This window comes from Branchiostoma lanceolatum, chromosome 2 (assembly GCF_035083965.1).
Source record: "Branchiostoma lanceolatum isolate klBraLanc5 chromosome 2, klBraLanc5.hap2, whole genome shotgun sequence".
In the NCBI taxonomy this organism is placed as follows: Eukaryota; Metazoa; Chordata; class Leptocardii; order Amphioxiformes; family Branchiostomatidae; genus Branchiostoma; species Branchiostoma lanceolatum.
This window is the reverse complement of record NC_089723.1, coordinates 36,697,765-36,718,771: the sequence shown is the minus strand read 5'-3', so window position 1 is coordinate 36,718,771 and position 21,007 is coordinate 36,697,765. Positions and strand designations below refer to the sequence as shown.

At 40.0% G+C, this 21,007-nt stretch overlaps 2 protein-coding genes across 2 annotated transcripts in view; one reads left to right on the top strand and one right to left on the bottom strand.

The window, feature by feature from the left end:
* LOC136427027 (myosin-11-like) overlaps nt 1-18,055 on the bottom strand; it is a 38,424-nt gene extending 20,369 nt beyond the window's left edge. Inside the window, exons 1-18 of the mRNA XM_066415745.1 lie at nt 17,861-18,055; nt 16,095-16,168; nt 13,210-13,303; nt 10,186-10,241; nt 9,369-9,429; nt 8,702-8,903; nt 8,207-8,313; nt 6,962-7,077; nt 6,545-6,592; nt 5,938-5,970; nt 5,306-5,386; nt 5,075-5,171; nt 4,247-4,434; nt 3,394-3,504; nt 2,726-2,890; nt 2,279-2,401; nt 1,593-1,733; nt 36-71 (exon numbers count right to left, since the gene is read on the bottom strand). Coding sequence (XP_066271842.1) covers nt 36-71; nt 1,593-1,733; nt 2,279-2,401; nt 2,726-2,890; nt 3,394-3,504; nt 4,247-4,434; nt 5,075-5,171; nt 5,306-5,386; nt 5,938-5,970; nt 6,545-6,592; nt 6,962-7,077; nt 8,207-8,313; nt 8,702-8,903; nt 9,369-9,429; nt 10,186-10,241; nt 13,210-13,303; nt 16,095-16,168; nt 17,861-17,936 — 1,809 coding nt within the window. The 5' untranslated portion in view covers nt 17,937-18,055. The remainder of the gene's footprint in view (nt 1-35; nt 72-1,592; nt 1,734-2,278; nt 2,402-2,725; nt 2,891-3,393; nt 3,505-4,246; nt 4,435-5,074; nt 5,172-5,305; nt 5,387-5,937; nt 5,971-6,544; nt 6,593-6,961; nt 7,078-8,206; nt 8,314-8,701; nt 8,904-9,368; nt 9,430-10,185; nt 10,242-13,209; nt 13,304-16,094; nt 16,169-17,860) is intronic.
* Nucleotides 1-21,007, top strand: part of LOC136428917 (coiled-coil domain-containing protein 25-like) — a 107,830-nt gene that overhangs the window by 23,951 nt on the left and 62,872 nt on the right. The window lies entirely within an intron of this gene.

Here is a 21,007-nt window from a genome sequence, read left to right as displayed (position 1 = left end):
CGTGTTAGGTGCACCACATGGCTGAGATTTTGTACCTGCAAATCATTATCAAGACCTTTTCTTGAAAGCCCCTAGAAAAAAGTGTCAGAAAATTTCAGTATTCACTCAACAACTACAGTTTATGGTTGGTATAGGCTAAGTTTAAAAATAAATTCAAAGGACTTTTCTCAAAGACGTTAATATGTGCATTAACGAAAATCAATCATTATGTGCATAACCAAACTTTGTCAATGAATGAATGAAGACCTATGTATAGTAATCATACTTGCTGCAGCTTTTACTGGTGGTTACATAATGCACATACAATTGTCATATCACCACATACACTCATCAAATTAAGAACATTGCACTTTACTTATTCATTGTTTTCAAACTTTAAATGCGAACTTGCATTTTTGCAAAATAACGATGATAAAATAGACTGTTGTCTGTTTATATCCATTGTGCTGCATTTGTATGGTGCACGATACCAGCAACCGCTGCCTGTGTTCCACATTTATTTCATTGAAACATATCAAACAAGAGTTCCACGACCTCAAATCTCCATGAACAATTCTATTCATGCAAATGACTTACACATTTGCATACTATATGCTTGGTCATGAACACCTTTATCTACCTTACATGTTGCAATGTTGACAGTCCTATAATTTTGAAATTAGATGAATTATAGTATTTTGCATTGATTATGCAAATTAGGAATTTATTTGCATAATTGGTATCTGTTGATGCTCCGCTTTTCATTAACTACATATGTTACATGTATTTGAGTCTGATAATGGAAAACACTGCAAATATAGATAATCCTCATTAGCTATGCAAATTAAGGAACAATTAGCATAATTTGCACTTCATTATGCATATCTCTGTCTAAGCTACCTGCATACTAAGTATCATATTGACAGTCCTATAATTTTCCAATTAGATGAGACATGGTGTTTTGCATTAATTATGCAAATTTGGAATCTATTTGCATAATTGGTACCTGTTGATGATCCACTTTCCATAAACTACATATGTTACATGTATTTGAGTCTGATAATGGAAAACACTGTAAATAAAGATTTTCCTCATTAGATATGCAAATTAAGTCCCAATTAGCATAATTTGTACTTCATTGTGTATATCTCTATCTAAGCTACGTACATACTAAATATCATGGAAATCCGTTGTTCCTTTGTTCAGTTATTCTCCATAGAAGATTTTCACGAAAACGCCCTTGCAGTTCCAGAGAAAGCTGCTAGGGGGCCCAAACCTACACCACTTCTTTATTACATCACAGGCTATCTGCCACCCAAAAATCAAGACCACAGCACGTCCAAGTCAAAAGATACAAAAATTGAAGTTCTGCTGCAGTACCAAGGTCACATACCAGGGGGCCCAAAATCGACCCTGACCTTCGGCTTCACAACACCCACCCAGATACCAAATATCATCGTAATCCATCCAGGGGTTCTTGAGTTATGCTGACTACAGTAGTCCGGAAACACAAACACACACACACACAGACACACCAAAAACAATATCTCCATTTTTCATGGAGATAATGAAATAAAACAAACATGTATTATACAATAACGTAATAATATTACCTCTGAACCTGCAAAACCAGAACTCCTGGATGATGAGCGTTGTCTCTCCATCCTGTCCTCCAGATGTCTGACTGTGGACTGGAGGGACTTGGTCTTCTCTCTCTCTATGGTCAGGAGGCGGGACAACTCCGACTGCTTGGTCTGAGTTATACACAAGGGATAAAAATAATCAAGTTATTAAGGTAGCGCTGCATGGTAGAAGAGGAGTTTTGGGCCCTCTAGGTGTCTGACTGTGGACTGTAGTTTAAACAAGTTATTAAGGTAGCACTGTAGGGTGGATGAGGAGTTTCGGTTGTTCTAAAAATTACGGCAACCATTTATAGTAAAGTATGGATCTTGATTTTTTTTTCAGATGGTCCCTAATTTCAAGACGATAATGCATGCAAATTAGCATAATGACATCATAATGCCACACCTATTTTTAGAAAAGATTCACTCCTTGGCTAAGTACTTCAATGTCTATCAATGATACTTGCACATGAATGTATATTACGGCTTAAAAGTGAACCAAGACGATTACATTGTATACTGCATTATAACCTTTCCAGACAAAAAAGCAGCAATGAAGATGTACATGACTGTATACACATATAGCAATGATGGATTGGGGATATCTGGGATTGCAGAAAACAAGCCAAGGACAACCTGTTTGTGAGGGAAGGACCATGAATGGTTCATGTACATACCTGTAGCTGCATGACTTGACTGATGAGCTCTTCTCTAGTTTTGGCCAGTTCCTCTGAATGTTCAGTCCTCGCCAACTCCAGGTTTTCCTCTGCAACTTTGGCTCTACCTTCTAATGTTTTAATCTGGAAAAAAAGTAAACATCACACAATGAAGGAAGTGGAAAGGAGTTTTTCACTGTATCTTTGGTCAAAATAATACTGTAGCACAAAAACACATATTTGAGGTGACAGATTTGTAACTGATAATGTATATAACAAAAAAAGTTTATTTAAAGACTATCTAGGTTATTTTTCAGGATTGATGATTATATGAATTTCATACTATTATACAAAGTCATGTGACAGCATATCAAATTTGTCAGAAATTTGTTGACATCCAGTTTTGATGACTAAAGTAATTTTTGAGTGAGAAGTAAAGTTTCCAAGAGAACTAACTCTTCAACTTACTCTTTGTTCTGCAACACTTTTACTGTTTTCTAAGTCTCTCTCCAGCTGGGTTTTCTGTTCCCTGGCTTTGCTGAACTTCTCATGCATCTGGGCACTTTTCTTGTTGTTCTCTTCAACAACTTTTTCTTGTTCTGCCAGAAGCTGGTGGGTTCTTCTGATCTCGTCCTGGAAAGAAAAGGAAAAATTGTCAGCTTGAAAATTACAGGAAAATTATGGCACAAAGTCCATGCTATCAGGTAGACAAAACTTACAAATACATTATTACACTACTATACCCCATATGAGCGATGCAACAAACATTATACAAGACAGTACATTGTTTCAGAATCATTGACACCATATTTAGGTCTCTTTGATCATGTTGAACACGTCAAGATAAACAATTGAGTATCTTTGAGTATCGTTTGCTAACATCTATAAATGACAACTGATAACATTACAGGTGCGTTCTACCAATTCCTAGTTATTTGAATGGTAACAGTGGTAGCCTGGAAAAAATGATGTACAATGTAATTGTGTTTCTGGTAACAATCTTCTTTATAAAAATAGAAAAAGGTTTTTGGTTTCTGTTTTTTTTATGGTCGGTCGGGTGACAGGAAACACAATGTTCCCTAGGCCTAATGCATGACAGTGTATAATCACTGGTGGACAAATCAAGGTAATCTCACCTGCATGGTTCTGAGTTCAGACTGATGCCTCTCTCGACCAGTCCTGTCCGAGTCCCTCGCCAGAGCACTTGTAGTTTTAGCTACTCTCAACTGCTTTTCTAGAGAGGCATTCTGTGATGAGGAAACAACAGAAATTATATCCATAGATTATATCCATACTATGTGCAAAAGGATATTGGATTGACAAAGCATAACTATACCTTTGCTACATGTATACACACCTATCCCTGGTGCTGAACAACATCCTCTCACAGGTAAACATGTCTGCCCTTAGTGCTAAAGACCATCCACACACAAACATACCTGTCCTTGGTGCTGAAAGCCACCCACACACAGATGAACACACCTGTCATTGGTGCTGAACACCATCCACAAAACTCTGAACTGGACTTTCCATGGTTCCTTACAACATCCACATACAAGTAAGCATGCCTATCCTTGGTGCTGAACACCATGCACACACAGGTAAATATGGCTATTCTCTGGGCATTGTAATAAGTTGTTTTTTAATAATCCTTGGCATCTTAAACATTTTTCTTATGCATTATGATTTGGACACTTCTGCAACAATACAATTAAACTATGCACAGACTTAATGTTTGAATGTCTTCCTATTTTCTAGCATTGACATATCCTTATCATCCATGCTTACTGGCAAAACATTGCCTGACTTCAATGCCATGTTAGGCCACTGTCACACACTCAGAACCTCAGGACCTTCCCCTGCCCTTACCCTGGAGTTCATCATATCCTAGCTCCAATTTACTCTTTTGATGGCATCTAAGCAAAATTTTACTTTCCAACTTTGACGCAGACGACTTCTAAAAACTAGTGAACAAGAGCTTTAGCCTACCTCCACTTTGAGAGCGTCCAGCTCCCCCTCCAGGATCCTGGCCCTCTGTGCTGCGTCCTTCTTCTCCCGCTCCACGTCCGCCAGCGCCTTGCTCTGGAACCGCCCCAGCTCCGTGCCGTGCTCCTTCTGCAGTCTGTCCTGCTGAGTCAGCAGCTGGGACACTCGGTTCTGGAGGTCCTGGATGTTTTCTATGGGATAGAGAAGGGTTTAGTTTAAGGGATCCTCATTTGTGTAAGAACTGACATATCGCCGGTATAAGCCCCATTCGGCGTAACACACCAGCTTCACAGGTGCTCGGCGCAGCAGCTGCCTATATTACATTTGTACACTGAACGACAAGTCATACCTAACTTTTGCACATCTGCCTGTAAGCGTCGTTTAAAGCTATCTAGCAAGGATGCTTCTACATTAATTGGTGGCAACGAGTTCCATTCTACAACAGTTCTAGAAACATAACTCTGTGACCTGTGACTCCAAGAACAGACTACAAAGTCTGATCCACTCACACCGGGATAAGACCCTACTTGATAAGTGTCATTAGATGGGTTCTTTAACATGCTCGAGGTCTGGATCTCCTGAAATTGGCCTCAGGATTTATGACCCATCTAACAGGACGTCCCTAACAAAAGCTAGGTATTCATTTTCACTTCTAATCAGTGAGGATATCTAATAGGTGTAAAGTGCTTTTCCAAGGGGCGCAACATTGGGGCCTGATAGGGATACAAACCTACTAGTAGAACACTTACATGTACATTCAAAGTCAATAACACTAACCACAAGACCACCTTGCCACTACAAGTACAACACAACAAACTACAAAATACTTACTGCCATATTGTTTTTCTCTTTCCAGTAACATTTCTCTCTCAAATCTCATGTTGGACAGCTCTGCCTTCTCTTTTCGAAGCTCACTCTCCAATCTCTCCTAAAGTAAAGAGCAACAATTACGTCAGTTAGAGAAATGGCAATTGATGCAAAAACATCAGTTTGAAATGTCGATGAAGGTAAGACAATCAGATAGAAGAATAATGTGATATAATCTAGTTTAGGTTGGCTTACCTTTTCAATTCTTAGGGCACGGGATCCTTGTGGGCTCTTTTTGGAGAATGTGACAGAAAGTTCTTTGATACTTCCAGTAATCTGGAATAAGGAATGGGGTTTCATGATAAAATAAATGAACGTTTTGTACATTTCCTACTTGAAACGAGACCCATCATTTGAGACAACTGCTTTGATGGTCTAGTTCAGTCCATTAAAGTAGTTTTGTTATTTCATATAACGGGTCAGTTTCTAGTAGTGGGTACAGTCCTACATATTCTGATCATAGCACAAGCCATGCTTACAAACACACACTTTCCATGTAGGAAGCAGCATAAGCAAAGCCATCACATTCAATAAAAGGATATAGATAACATCTACATCTACGTGTCATGTACATTACATGCATCCACAGCCATTAACAGTTCTTGTCCATTTTACATCTATGTATGTGTAGCACTATGGGTGGTTGCAGAGAAAGGGAAATAGAGTTTAGGGTAAAGCAAGGGTTGTTTTTTTACTGCTACAGCAAGCAGTTGATGTTGATACCTACATGTACTACAAATGTAGCAGCGAATGTTTACCTTTTTTTGTGACACCGAGCATGAAAAAATCTAAACTAAATCAGGTGTAAGAAATAAATCAGGAGTTACATTTTTTCTCCTGCGGGTACCAAAAACCCGGTACTGGTGACGCATCGAGAGAGGAGGAGAGAACAGTTAAGGAGATTAAACAAATCACATGTAAGTTATAGTGTACGGTCAAACCTGCCTAAGAAGACCATTCAGGGGACCAGTAAAGTCTGGTCTATGTGGACAAGTGGCCACTACATGTATAGACAGGATATTTGATACTTGAGCCAATGGGAAAAATTATCTAAGGGACCATCAAAAAGTGGAGGTGGTCACTTGTACAGGTTTGACTGTAATGTTATCATTCAATCATAATGAGAGGAAAAATAGAAAATAAACACCAAGAAGAAGGACAGTTAGAGATGTGTTGTTGAGATTTAATTCATTATCATTTTACTTACAGTGGACTGTGTAGAAGCAGCCCTGTTCAGTGCCTAGCACTTTAATTTTTGTGCTGGAACAAAGTTCTTGTATCTACAATATACTTCTAACTCTGAACTATGTTAAATACAAACGAAGATGAAATTTCAAGCCTAACAATTATCATAATGTATTTGTCATAATATTATGATATTATACTACATGAATACCGAAGACTGAGTGGTATAATCAACTGTGGGTAACATACCTCTCCTCGAGGGGTGGAAGCAGCACTTCTTGGAACAGATTCATCTCCCTGTCAAAAGAGATTTTACAAAAATTAATACAATGATTGTGTTTCTGAAAATCATCTTAAGTTACAAAATGTAAAACAAACAAACAACCGACATACTAGTACAGTAAAAAAACCTAAAATGATTTTTGGAGTGGCAATATACATGTAGTTTATTCCTAGCATTCAGAAGTTTGAGAGCTTAAAAGAAGATTGTACACTTCATACATCAGGGGCAGCTAATTAATATTGGTAGCTAAGAAATTAAAAAACAAGGTTCAAAAATGTAATTTTTGGAACCATATGGATGGTGTCATCATGTTTTATGGCCCTAACTATTTTCATAGAAGAACTGCAGAACATTTCTAATGGATCATGATAGAATCTACAAACCTCTCGTCCACTCTCTTCGTCTGTGTCTCTCCTGATCTGTGGTATGCGCCCAGACGATGGTCTGGAGCCTAACAGTGGGGGTGTCCCAGCACGGAGGGAACGTAAGGACGCCGGTCCTTCATGGGCAAATAAAACGTAAGAATTGGCAAACAAAACTAAACAATAGTTTACGTATTATTCATTGTCTATCTGTATTGTGTAAGTGTATATGAACATTGTATGCCAATCTACTAGTATTCCATGGACACCACACCAACACCAGAATGTTGCTTGATTAAGGAAAATGTATGTTTAAAGACCCTTTTAAACATCATAGTTCTGAGACATTGGTTGGGAAAAGCTTAGTTGCCAAATGAATGTTGTCTAAGGAAGTATCAGAAAGTGTTTATAAGACTACGTTCAATGTACATTTTCCTTCTCTTTTTCAATACAAATTTGGTATTGAGAACGAGAGAGACCACCATATGCTGTTGTGACATGTTATGGTTTACTTTTTAAGTCTGTGACATAAGTAGTTAGTATAAGTTTATTAATGAATAGGAAGATGTTTCTATTTGTTTCAGACACCAAACTTTGAAAGCACAACACCTGCAATAGACCATCTCCTTTGAGAGAAGTATGCTAAGGAAAGAGAGATCCCAAATTGGTCAGCTACATATAATCGTAAGCTTAAAGACGTACGGACAGAACATAAAGGATGGATTAGGGTAGTGGGAAAATGTCAGTGGATATCATTTTTTTCATTTGATAAATGTGAAACAATCTAATCCCTCAAATTGAAATCCATACAATGTATGTTTTCAATTACAGAAAAGCACTCTTACTAATTCTGGACTCCAGCCGATAACTCTAAAATACTTTTTGCAATCAAGTTGATATTCTTTTTGAGTACATCATATTAGAGGGTAACGAATATGCTTAAGGCTTAAACAAGTCCCTATTCTGACCATTATATATTAATCATACAAAATTATACACAACTACTTTGGCATAATGCATTATCATCCATAATCCTTGTGACCATTACGCATAACTTGTCATAAGCCTGACGAAAATAGATATAAAACCTATACTGACCTGAACAGTAAAGGTTTTGGTAATCAATGAGAAAAATTAAGCAACTCGAAATTCTCTACAGATCATATTTTGCAACTTCTACCTGGATGTCTAACATTCATTGACATAACAAACTATTGAGTATTAAATGTATCTACCAAAATGCACAGACTAGTTTCAGATACTTACCATCTCGGTCGCTCAGAGCCAAGCTTCTCTCTGCCTCCTCGTAGTCCGATATTCCTGAGTGGTATCTGTGCTCATCTCCCTCCGGTAAGGTGGGGGTTTTCGCTCTCCTGGTGACAGAGAATGACATTTGTTTGTTTGCTTCTTTGGCATGAATGTTGAACCGCCTTTAGGCATAACACACCAGTATTGTACAGTAGGTACAAGCTGCATTAGACCAGACTGTAACACCGTCACACCAGGATGGAACTTGTTCGATATCAATTTGAGTTCAGCATGATCTTTAACATGCTCGAGGTGTGGCTCCCCCCATTTCACGTCCCTATCCTGAAAGACAGTTGTAGCCCCAACAAAGATGCCCTTCCCTGGTTTGTTTGAACCAGGGTCTCCCAGTTAGCAACTAATTGGAACAAGAGGCTCAGCTGTACATGTGAGGCTGCTACCAGTTAATCTACTTCTAGTACGTAACAGGGACATACATGGGATTAAAACACTTACTCAATTTTTTTCTGTACTTTCTTGAGCCGTCTGCCGGCAGCCTGTGCCAGTACACCGCGGATGATTGCGTTGGACGGACTGGAGCGGTCGCTGAACGACGAGGGGCTCTGTCTCCCCCTCCCCTCCATGATGGCGGGGCGACCTGTCGCGATGCTCGCACGCCGTCTTATACGGGAGTTTCGTAGGTCATTGCGGTCAGTGGCTGAAAAGTGGGAATCTTTCTCATCAACGAACTTGTGTCACGGAAGGGATTGTGAATAACAGTGATCTGGCAAATTCGCTGATTTTACGGGGTAGGGATCCCAGTTGGAGTCTCTTTAGATAGAGATTGTTATCGGGGTGCTAGAATATGTAAGGGAGGTCTATAAATCCTGCCCATTGATCTAAAGTAGAGATATGAAAGTTCAAATGTTCTGTCTTTTAAGGGAGATCCACATGCACAGATTAAAATATTTACAGACTATGATCAGGATCTCTACCAGCAGAATTGAAAATTGTACTGGCGAAGATCATGATCAGAGACTCAAATTGGGAGTTTGATGGGTAGAATTGGCAACTCTGCCAGGTTAGTCCAGTCTGAGAGAACTAATCACCTTATGTAAATGAAACTGAAAACTTTTCAATTATCTTGTTTCTTTTCAGAAAATAAACAAGGTAACTGCCTCACCAAGTAAGTTGTTGAAGAGATCTTCATAAGGGTGGCCCTGGAAAGATCTTCGTCTGCGTTCCTGCAACAAGTTTTACATCAAGATTTGTATTTGGTATTTATCATCATCATCATTTGTTGACCCCCAGGGGACCCCCATGCATAATCGTTTTAATATCATCAGAACTTGTCATTCCAATATCCTACAATTTACAGACTTTGTAAACACACAGGTGAAACATCCATAAATAGTTTGATCCGGTTGGTAAATCAAGTCAGCACAGTTTCCTTAGGTACACAACCCTGTATTTTCACTGCAAACATTTTGGCAGCTGCTTTTGCTGCGTTCACCAGGGCAATAGGAACGTGACACAGAGAAGGGTCATATCGTCCTAATGTTGAATCACTGGTGAAAGCTGCCAGAAAACAATGCTGCCTTTGCTGAGGTTACTTACATGTACAATGACGTCATACAATACTGTAAATCAGTTTATGTTCACAGGAGCTTAATTTTTAGCCTGGGTGCCATCCTATTACAACCAGGGCTCCTACGTATACACTCACTACACTAAAAAAAAGTAGTAATAGGATGGCACCCAGCAGGCTACTAATAATTTTGCAGTAGGAGGGGATAGGAGATGTTCAAAGTGTTATAAAGTTTGCCATGACCAGGCAAAGGGACCTTGTTATCTTGTTTAAAATAGCCACAAGTGCCACGCTACTGTACGTGCTATACTAAACTTCAGTAAAGTTTACTGGAGTCACTTGCGAATTAGATATTTGACTAAGTACACTTGTAGTACACAGAAAGGCCAACATTAGGAAAATCAGGGCTCACCTTTCTATGGAATTTGACACTCTTTGATTCTCTAACTGCTCTGGAATCCCTGGATACTACACAAAACAAGAATGAAAGTCAACAAGACAGAACATACATATCACAATGATTGCAAATCTATACATACATACTCTTACAAAAGAAAATATATAACAGCTAGTAATTGTGAAGACTTACACTAGCTCTTGGGCTCAAAATATACCGGTATGTACCACACGTATATACGTACATGTATAGGAAGGTAAAACTACAGTTGTGCAGGTACAGGTGCAGTCTAAATCTAATGTACAGGCATTTCTGATGTCTACCCACACCTATCCTGCACAAGCCCTGTACTGAGTATTTGAGGGTATGTTTAGTGGATTTTTGTTTGAACTGTGGGAGGTGGTCGCAATTACTAGTACCAGGTTTGACTGTACTACAATCCAGTTTGGCAGGCCTTTACAAATAGGTCAACATAGACCTGTGGATGGATCCTGTTGCACACTGAGAGATGTGGGCACTATGGGTGTGCTCATTCAGTAACTCGGTTATTGTGATATGACCTGAAGTTTGGTCTCTTATCAAGGGCTGGAAATAAATGGTGCATATGTGACCTTTGTCCGCCCAAAATTCGAGCCACACGCACCTAATTTTTTTACTGTGGGTGCACCGGCACCAGTGCACCTACTAGTAGATATTTGTGTAGGGTGTAACATACGTATATGTAAGGTACTAAAATTGTACACTAGTAAACAGCATGTTCTTGACATTTAAGTGTCAGAAAATATAAAACTCAGAAAAACCTTGTTATATTACTTCTTTAGAATTTTGAAATTAACTATATAGAATTTGGGTTTGTTCATGTTGTGCGCCCATTTTTTTCTTCTGTGCAACAAAAATTTCAGGTTACTGCTATGTATCAGTCATTCAGTGCCCCTATTCTCAAAATTGAATTTCGATCCCTGCTTATCAGAGTGAGAGTAATAATATAATGTCCTACTACCCTTAGGCTCTCTTTACATTATACTTTTGCCGTCAGCGCCACTGGCGTCAGCGCCACTGGCGACAGCGGGAACCCCGTGTAAAGACAATTCCCGTTGACGTAGTCCCGCTGTCAACAAATTTTCTCCCGTCAGCTTCGAAGCCGTCGCCCGTCAGCACAGCGGGAGTCCCCGTCAACTTCAAACTCCGTCTAAAGAGAATACGTCGGGCTCGCGTCAGCGGGAGTCAGGGTTTCGGCGATTAGCATAAAGCACGCGTTGATTAGCATACTGTAAGTCTACTTAGATCCCCGGTATATATATATAGAGAGAGATTCGCGGGATCCGCGGCGACTTTTGTGCCGTACATTCATTTCCCCGCGGATATATTTATCGTACTTGTGCCCCCCTCCCCACATTTACGAGTGATGAGCATGGAATATCTACACATAAACAAGGCTTTGCATTGTAGTTTAATACGGGCGGGGAGACGCCGTCTACCGTTGTACAATCATACAATTTTGTTTCTTGCTTTTGTTATGCTTACGCCCGATACTTTCTACAAGATGGCGAAATGCAAGCACCGCAGGTGTCTGTCAGATTTCCGGGCGGTGTGTCTAGAGACGTCGCGACAGCGGCCTCCCGACAGCGGGAAATTTCGCCGCTGACGCGAAAAACGTAATGTAAACTGCGCCTTAGACCACTGATTATTCGTGTGACAGCATTGGCGGAAGTGTTTGTTTTGAAACCACTGTAGTGCAAACATATTGGGTTACATACTCAGCACAGTACATCAAAATATCTCTGTGAAATCTCTTTATGGATAACTCATGTATAACAGTTGGACTTGTAATCAGAACTAATTAGAACTTTCTAATTAAGACTGCTAAATACACACAGCAGATTTTGTTAGTCTGCAAAGCTTCCACAAAAGTAGAAATACTGTGCAACTTTGCAAACAAAAACAAACCGTTCCACATGCATCAGTGCATGGATGACAATACAGTCTGAATAGAAAATAACCTGCTGCTAACAACAATGGAAAACTTCTTCAGTGGTTCTTTCAACTGCATAAAATCTGGACAATTAGTTGGCACCAACACAGGCAATCTGATCCCAAACAATGTCGGAGTGTGAAAAACAACATTATGCTTTTTGCCCCGTGTCTGGCTAAGACTACCAAACCTTTCCCAAACTAAAACATTTTTTTAGTACCTGTCATGTTGTTGAAAAAAAAAAATGAAATTCATGCCAACTGTAGGCAACAAAATCATTATTAACATCACAGACAATAAAGTTGATGTAGCATTTTAGCTAATAAACACAGTCATACAACTTTGTCATCAATACTCCACTGAGCTGTCTTCGATTTGATAGACAATGAAGTTGTAATCGTTGAGCAAGAAAATATCATTTCTTTTCAGGATTTCAAACCAGACAGGTGAAATTTGAACTGACTCAAAAAAAGCAATAATGTGTTCTTCATTAACTCAAGTCAAGCCTTGATTATGTTGAGTTGAGTCTCTATGTAATCATTAACACACTGTCTTTGCTAATGTTACTTCTGTATAATTCTAGACAAAGATATGTGGTGTTATATCATATAACATTAACAGTTAAGTGTTAAGTCATTATGTCGATGTTTTGAGTGACTAGCAGTAATAGAAATAACACGATTCTCTATCACCACGATATCTAATTATAACGTTATCCAAGGAGGTTTGATCTATCTAACGTTATATATCTGCTCATATCGTGTTAGCAGTGAAGTATTATAACCACAAATACCCTTACATGCATATGATCAATAAAAATATTAAACAGTAACAAAACAAGGCTGTAAAACATGATCTCTCTTTACCTTTTAATTCCGATGCTTCCGTTGCCCTACCAACGCTGAGGTCCCCAAACGACGCGACAAAATAATTTACGGCCGCCCCCCTCCCCACTTCTCGTCTAACCAGTTTGGTGGCAAACTCCCTTTGTAAAGGGGGAAACTTCGGCGTCAGATAAACAAGAAAAACGGTTAGGATTTGATTATAGATAAGGGATTTAGTCTTACCTGAAACTTGTACTTCTCTCTTAGCCTTCTCCTTCAGTGAGCGTACGGCGCTTGTACTTGTTCTCGCCCTCTTCGAAATCTGCCGTTCGGTTGCCTGCAGGAATTCTCAAAATTAGACAAAATTTGGAGCACAGTCAGAGTCATTGTAGTTGCCGAGAGTTCACCCAATCCTCCCAGTCACGCTAGACCCACAGTAATCCGTCACAAATCCGCAGAATTCGGTTGGCATCCCGAGCTACTGTGTTTGAAAACCAAACTGACGCGTTCGGCCTGGGACGGTAGCATCTCAGAGCGGTGGGTTCAAAGTTCACCCGTATGTATTTACTGTCAATGAACTGTGCCGAATTGGAATGGGGGCGGGCTCAATGAACCGTTCGTGCAGGTGTATTATGATTTAGATTAAACATTCTTAAAAAGGTAGTCGCATAGCAGGCTTTTAATGCCGTGGGGCAATGGGTTGTTATCCACTGTGTCTAGGGCACAGTATTTCCTCTCCTTCACCGTGTTTTTACCTCCCCAACCGATCCCATTTTCACCTGGATGGAGCCCGTATACTGTATAGTCATGTAACTTGGGAAAGCATTTAAGCACAAGCATTAAGCACAAGTATTAAGCATTTTCCTGTCAAATAGTTGGTTTCCAAACAAAGGTTACACGCAATACCAAAGAATGATACTCTACAAGAAGAGATTATGCTCCGACTTGATTTGCATCTATTGATATGCGTCTTTGTCGGCCCTTCCGACTAGCATTTCCGCTTTTGTCAATGAAGTATAAGCTAACAAAATAGAAAGACCGACAGAAAAATAATGAAACGTCCAAAGTAAGCCGAAGCCTAATCTCTTCTTGGAGAGTAAAGAATGACTCCATTGTCGCTTTGGCATTAGCTACGGAACAAATCGTTAATTCATAAAGTTGACGATACGCTCCTTTTCACTACTGGAAAACAAACTAACAATGATTACAATGGCAGTAAAGGGACGTTAGGGGTTATGTAGTAAAGCGAACAGTGTAAAAGAACTGAATAAAAGGGTTTTTCATTGGGTCACCGCTAGCGCGTAGTCCATTGGAATTCGTTCAGGCTCGCATGCATTGACCCTGCCATATTGGACTCGGCATGGTCTCCTAGACTCCGAAGAAATTTCATGCAAGCGTGTCGTTTAAAGAGCAAAGTACGGAGCAAAACTTTGTGGGTTGGTTGATGTTTTGGATTGAACAATCGAAAACAAGTTAAAGCCGGTAGACTTTAACCTGCGCGCTTGGCAAATCTATGTATTAACCAACTACCTGTAAGCTAAATTAAAGTTCATCGTCAGCATTTTATCGATTACACTATAATCTGATCTGAACTCGCAAGTTACTAGTGGTCAACTGATAAGGCCACACCATCTTGATTTTATGGATGACATCCTCTGGAGACCCCGAAACTAATGCGCGCGGGCGAAAAAAAGAAAAATCCAGCAAAAAAAAAATGCTGCTAAACCACAGGACTACTAGTACAAAGCTGGTATTGTGAATTGAACCACAGAACACAGTTTATTTGTAGGAGGTACATGTAGGTTGTCTTGTTCATCATAGCAGACTCAGCGCAAGTGATTGATTTTAAATATATTGACAAGAACGACCAAAGAAGTATACTATTAGAAGGTATTTGGCTCCAAGGACTGTGGATGATATATGACTGTGACGAGAATACTCATATACACCCATAAGGGCAGTTTTAACATACATGGCATTGAACTCCATATTAAGCATTCCATGGTTTACGCTCACAAATCCCTCTGCCAATCCCTCAATTCCTCTCCCATGTCTCTCATTGTTGCAAAAGAAACGTGTGAGAACCACTCTGGATAGGTCGTGTTTGAAATTGTCGGGGCGATACTCGCTGGCCGCCGCGATCCTCTCGTACAACTGTGCAAATGCAAAATCCCCCCAGCCAACATCGATGGCATACCAATCCACAAATACGCCCCAGTTTTCCGATAAGCCGGCACAATGCTAGCCTTTTGCGGCAATCTAAGTCAGCAAGTTCCGGAGTTCTGTGTAGCCTTGGAGGAGGTGATTTTTTATTTTTTTTTGGTGACAACAGGCGAAAATCAATGCGCGCGCGGATGTCATCCATAAGATTAAGTTGGTGTGGCCTAAGTTGCAGGTTTAAACCCCCATGCGCGTTTCCGAGCTAAAGTGTTGATAAACTTTGAAGAACATTTGTTTTAACGTTACAGAGTGTGCTTGGCTTTGATACCTGCCTGTGTTAAAAGTTGTCACTCAAATCTGTTGCCGCGACATCATTATTATTTTTTTATCGCCTCATCATTTCAGTTGATCAATGTAGAAAATACGTCATAACTATCCGACAATGTGAATATGATTTTAAAAATCACGCTTTGTAAAACAACAACATCGTTGACTTGAACTTGTCATCGTTGGTTTGTATTATCTATCACTGAAGCGACAGAAATCCAACATGCTAGTATCCAAGGTACATTTGTTTTAGATATTCTCAAATATAGAGCACCACGCGTATGTCATGTGCCATTTTCTGTCTCCGTGGCACTTTAAATTTGATGATGATTTCGTCCGGACCATAGGGTGTGTTACTCAGTTGTAGCTTTAGAAATCTGTTTAATTCCTTCCCAATATTATCAATATAGGAGGCCCTATCTCACTGGGCCCGCGACACATTGGCGACCTCGCTGCGTCCTAAATTGGATGTGTGTAACCCTTGATTTTATAATGGAAATATCATGCAAAACGTACAATTACTACTAAAAAGACAACAAAACACCATAAAGCGTAAAATGAATATTTTTTTATCGATACAATTCGTTGTCAAATCGCTCGGTCGCAAACCTGTAGCGGGTCAAGTGAGATTTGGGCTTTACCTGACTGGAGACGGAAGACGACGTGGATCGAGACTCCCTCTCTTCCACGACAGTCCGGAGCACCTGAACGTTACCTACACGGGAGGACACAGAGAAGATGGAAAAATGCTAACATCTACCATAACATAATTCCACCACCCTGAAGATATACATGTGCGTCCAAACAACCCAACGACCCGCCAGTACATTGTACCCCTGTATATCTAAAATGTGCATACCTGCACTAGGGATCTCTTAAACCCATTGTTTTTCCAAGTGGTGGATTTACATGTATGTAATGCTTAGGTCACATTTCCAATCCGGGGCCCGGTCGGGCAGCTTGCGGGAACGAAAAATACGATCTAGAAGACAACATAAGACAAAAAACGTTCAAAATTACTCCTACCAACAAATTGTGTATTCTCTTGATATGCATTTTTTTTTATTTTTCGTTTTCGCCGACACCCCGGCCGGGCCCCGGCTTGGAAATGTGACCTAAGCATAACCCGGCGGATCAATGTTAATGGTGTTTAAATGCAAGAATATGTTTTCGTTTGGCATCAGATTTATAATTATGACTGCTGCATCTTATGCCATGGTCACATTTCTGAACCGGGGACCGGCCGGCCTGTTTGAGGGAGCGATGAAGAAATTCTTTTTTCTGTCATACTTTTCTTTCGTTCCCCGCAAACTACCCGGCCGGGTGCCGGTTTCACGGTGACCCTGGCATGAAATATGGACCTAAAGAATATTGTCGGAACTGTAGCCGGGATGTTTATCTACGATTTTATCTCATTCAGGCAGACGACCGTGTTGTGGAGTGCTCATGTGACCTCTACCCCGCCTCAAGGTCACTCAGAGCTATCGCACGAAATGCCGCCATCAATAATAATAGCAGCAATTACAATAGGTGGATAGACATGTGATAGATAATTGCAACACTTTGTCAAAAGACTTTCAATACATCGTACGATATATTGACTACGATCGTAGATTGGCTACTGAAATCGGACGACACATACTTGACGAACTTATACCTTTACTACAGAGCTTTAAACAACGCTTCAAGCACCTAGATGTCCCAAGGTTATAAACATGTGACAGGTTGTTCAGTGTAATGCAACAGCTGCCATTCGGCCGATATACAGTAAAGATATCGGCTATTCAGATATAGATACAGACTTGATATGAAACATAATCTTAGATAAGGAAAAAATATCCCTGCTTGTCTGGTTGTACTATCGTATTAGATTTCTCTCAATCGAAACACAAAGCAGTGGCTCTAACAAGGGCATTAGGCCATTGTCCTCTAGGGGAGAGAAATATCGAAACGGTGACCTTTTGCACTGCATTCTGTAATACACATCCGTTTGTATGAACATTAACTGTTACAGTCTCCACCGGCCTAACTAAGCAGGCGGAAATTATAGTAAATTTAGCCAAGCAGGGAGAAAAATTTGCTAGGGGAGTTTGGCCACCATATGTTTATCATTTGCCAACGGGGAAATATTCCCCTTCAATTGGGTATTACTCTTCTGAACAATGTTCACCTTATTACACCGAATTCTAGTGTCAATACCCCTTAAAAGACATGGTAAAGGCTAGACCCTAATCCTCTATATCTGGGTCAATAATAATGTAATAAAACTTGAGTCAACTCGATGTACTTGTGAGACAATTTCCCGTGACAAAAGATAACACCGACTTGCCCCTCCCCCACCGCCACTACTGTTACTGTGGTGCAATTCGAGCACGAAACATGTATCGTTCCTTACACAACAACCTACCGCTTTTCCGTACAGCAGCAGACATCTGAGCGTTTTCAGTGGCATCCTTGTTATCTTCATGATCGTCAGAGTACATGGTTTATCCTCAGTACATCACAGGAGATCGACATACACCGTCTGTTTCCGTACATGTAGTGAGCTCACGATTACTCATCCCCGTTATCATCCCATTGTTTTGTCTGTTCTGTGTTCAGCTCCCACGCGACTCATGTCAGGACCCATTTTACGGGGCAATCACTCAACCCATCGGTTTCGTTGATTTTATTGTAGACCTGGGCGTTTTCAATGACGCGCTGACCTGGAATCGAACTCGCGGTAATAAATTGAATACGGGATGGAAACAATTGAGTACTACTGCCGTTACAGAAACTGTAGGTTAACGCATAGCCTCTACCAGACTTCATGGGTTGCTGGGAAATAGTAGACATTGGTCAAATAGGTTGAATGATATTGAAATATTGACCCGAAATCTAACTCGCGGTAATGAATTGACTATAGATGGAAACAATTGAGTACAACTACCGCAACAGTAACTGTACGTAGGTTATATTAACGACTACTATCTACCAGACTCCATATGGGCTCCTGGAAAAAATGGTAGAAATTGGCCAAATAGGTTAAACGATATATGCCAGAGTTCGCTAACAATAGAGTTACCATCCGAATGATGTAAATGGTAACTATATGACAGACCAATGTCCTTGGACCGACTAACTCCTTTGGCAAACCAATCTATTTGGCCGATTTCTACTATATTTTCAAGCAACGTTCCCATGGAGTCTTCCAGAGACTAACGCCAAGAATTTGTTGTTGCTTTTGCAACTATCAGCCGCTACAGGAGGCCTGCTATTTTGACGTCTTTATCGGAGACAGGAATGTGGTAAGAGTAGCTGCGATGGATACATCACAGACGCTACTTTGTTATGTTTTCAACCTTTGCGCGGGTCTCTCGTGTATTTAGCAAACAATTGCAACCTTCTATTTTAGTCTTCGGTTCACCGGTCTGTCTTATGGTTCACTGACGCTGAATCATATTGAATTAGATCATATCTGTGATGTCGCTGAGCTGGAAAATGGTATTGTCATCGCTGATATTTAGAAAACAAATTCGTTCCTAAATGTTACATTGACATTTTCTTGGCATCGATTTTATGGATGCTTCCTCAACAATCAAACGAGGGTTAAGTCTGATGTTCTTGAAGATGTTTCGTTTGTATTCAAACAAGAAAAGACAAATGAATACAATGGCTCTACTCAGGCAATATGTTTATGCAAACGGAACTACTGCACAGACAAAAGTAATGTACACTGAAACTTGTAAACAATAAAGATAAACATGGGAACATCCGACAAAAGTGAAAATATTGCTGACACGACCACAGTATACTAGTACTAAGAAGGGCATGCAAAGTTAATCATATACTGTAGTAATATTACATGCATAAAGAATAGAAGTGTCTAATTTTTGAAGATTTGACAGCTCAACAACCCCCACGCATGCCGACAAAACATATCGATTGAACCACGAGTGACCTCCACGAAATCTATTATGCATCAAATCACAGTACCCGGGCCATCCACATAAATAAATGATAAGTTTTTTGCAAATTTTCACCCTAAGGCTAAATGCATGTAACAGGACAAACAAACAATGAAGAATAATCTAACATGTGACTAATACAGTCAAAATATGCTGCAAATGAAGAATAGCATATATAACATGTAACTACTAATTACTATAGACTAAATGCTGAAAATGAAGAATAACATAACGTGTGACTACTCTAGTCAAATGCTGACTTATAAGTCTTCACTTGTTGGATTTATCTTCCCTTAAACGTTCATTATGAGATAAAAGGGACATCATGAGAAAGACATGACATCCTTTCACTACACGGGATCCCTGATAGTCTATAGTTGTACATTCATCAAACATTAAAAAATGAAATCCCATGTCTTCCCTTCGTAATTTACCACTAGCATCACAATGGACAAACTGAGCTATTTACTTAGTAGTAACTTGATATTTTCCTCCAACTTTGTTTATGAGTCGTAACGTTATTTTCAATTGCATATCACAGCAATGTAATGCGTCCAGACTCTCGGCGATGAGTCTGTAGTTTCGGGCTATCGGACTCGGCAACTTCCTTTGAGAAATGTACGCCACTGCCAATGTCATAGTAGCCACGGTTACATGTTAGAACACCCCGCCATTTACACAGGTATGATGTTGTAACTCACCAGCTATGACTAAGTTTCCCTCTAAACACACATACACGCACCTACACGCACACGTAACAATACAGACTAACCTGTAATCTATTATTAACAAGACTAAACTTTTCGTCCAACACTTTAAGAGAAATTGGGACTTAACCTGTAATCTGTCTTTCTGTTAGCAGTGATAATTTGCCAATTGCGTTTGAAAATTCAAGTTCACTCAAGATGTCGTCGAAAAGTTGCCCTCCCCACGACTTAACCTACATGTTACACCCAGGCTGCAGGCAAACTAACACCATAGAATGAGATTCCCAAACCTTTCATTTGCTAATTGCGTTTGAAAACTCAAGATCACTCAAGATGTCGTCTAAATAAAAGTTGCCCTCCCCACGACTGTACCTGCATGCTGCTGACAAACTAACACCATAGAATGAAATCTTCCAGATACAAACCTTTCCTATTCATCCCTGGTATTCTGCTGACGACACCTCTGCCTGAATGTGCCAACAGGATCGATCGCTTCTGGGACTGATGGTACATATAGAAAACAAACAAGTCTGTCGTCTTCAATTAGGTGTGATCCTCGGAGGACAGGAACGTCTCTTGTAGTCCTGGGTCTTCCATCATAAGACGTCACATTGGTATCAGTGTGTTGTCTTTCTTAGCTGCTGAGATGATGGAGCATGGTTTAAGAATGGCATCTTCTTAAAGATTCTGTTGAAGTCCTCAGTCTTCGATCATACACCGTCACATTGGTGCCACTGTGTTGTCAGTCTTAGCTACCACTAATTACAGAGTAATTGGTTGAAGAATGACATATTCTTAGACGTCTGTTGTAGTCCCGAGCCTTCCATCTTAAACCGTCCCATTGGTGCCACTTGGTTGAAGAATGCCATCTTAATATCTTTTGAAGTCTTGTCTTCCATC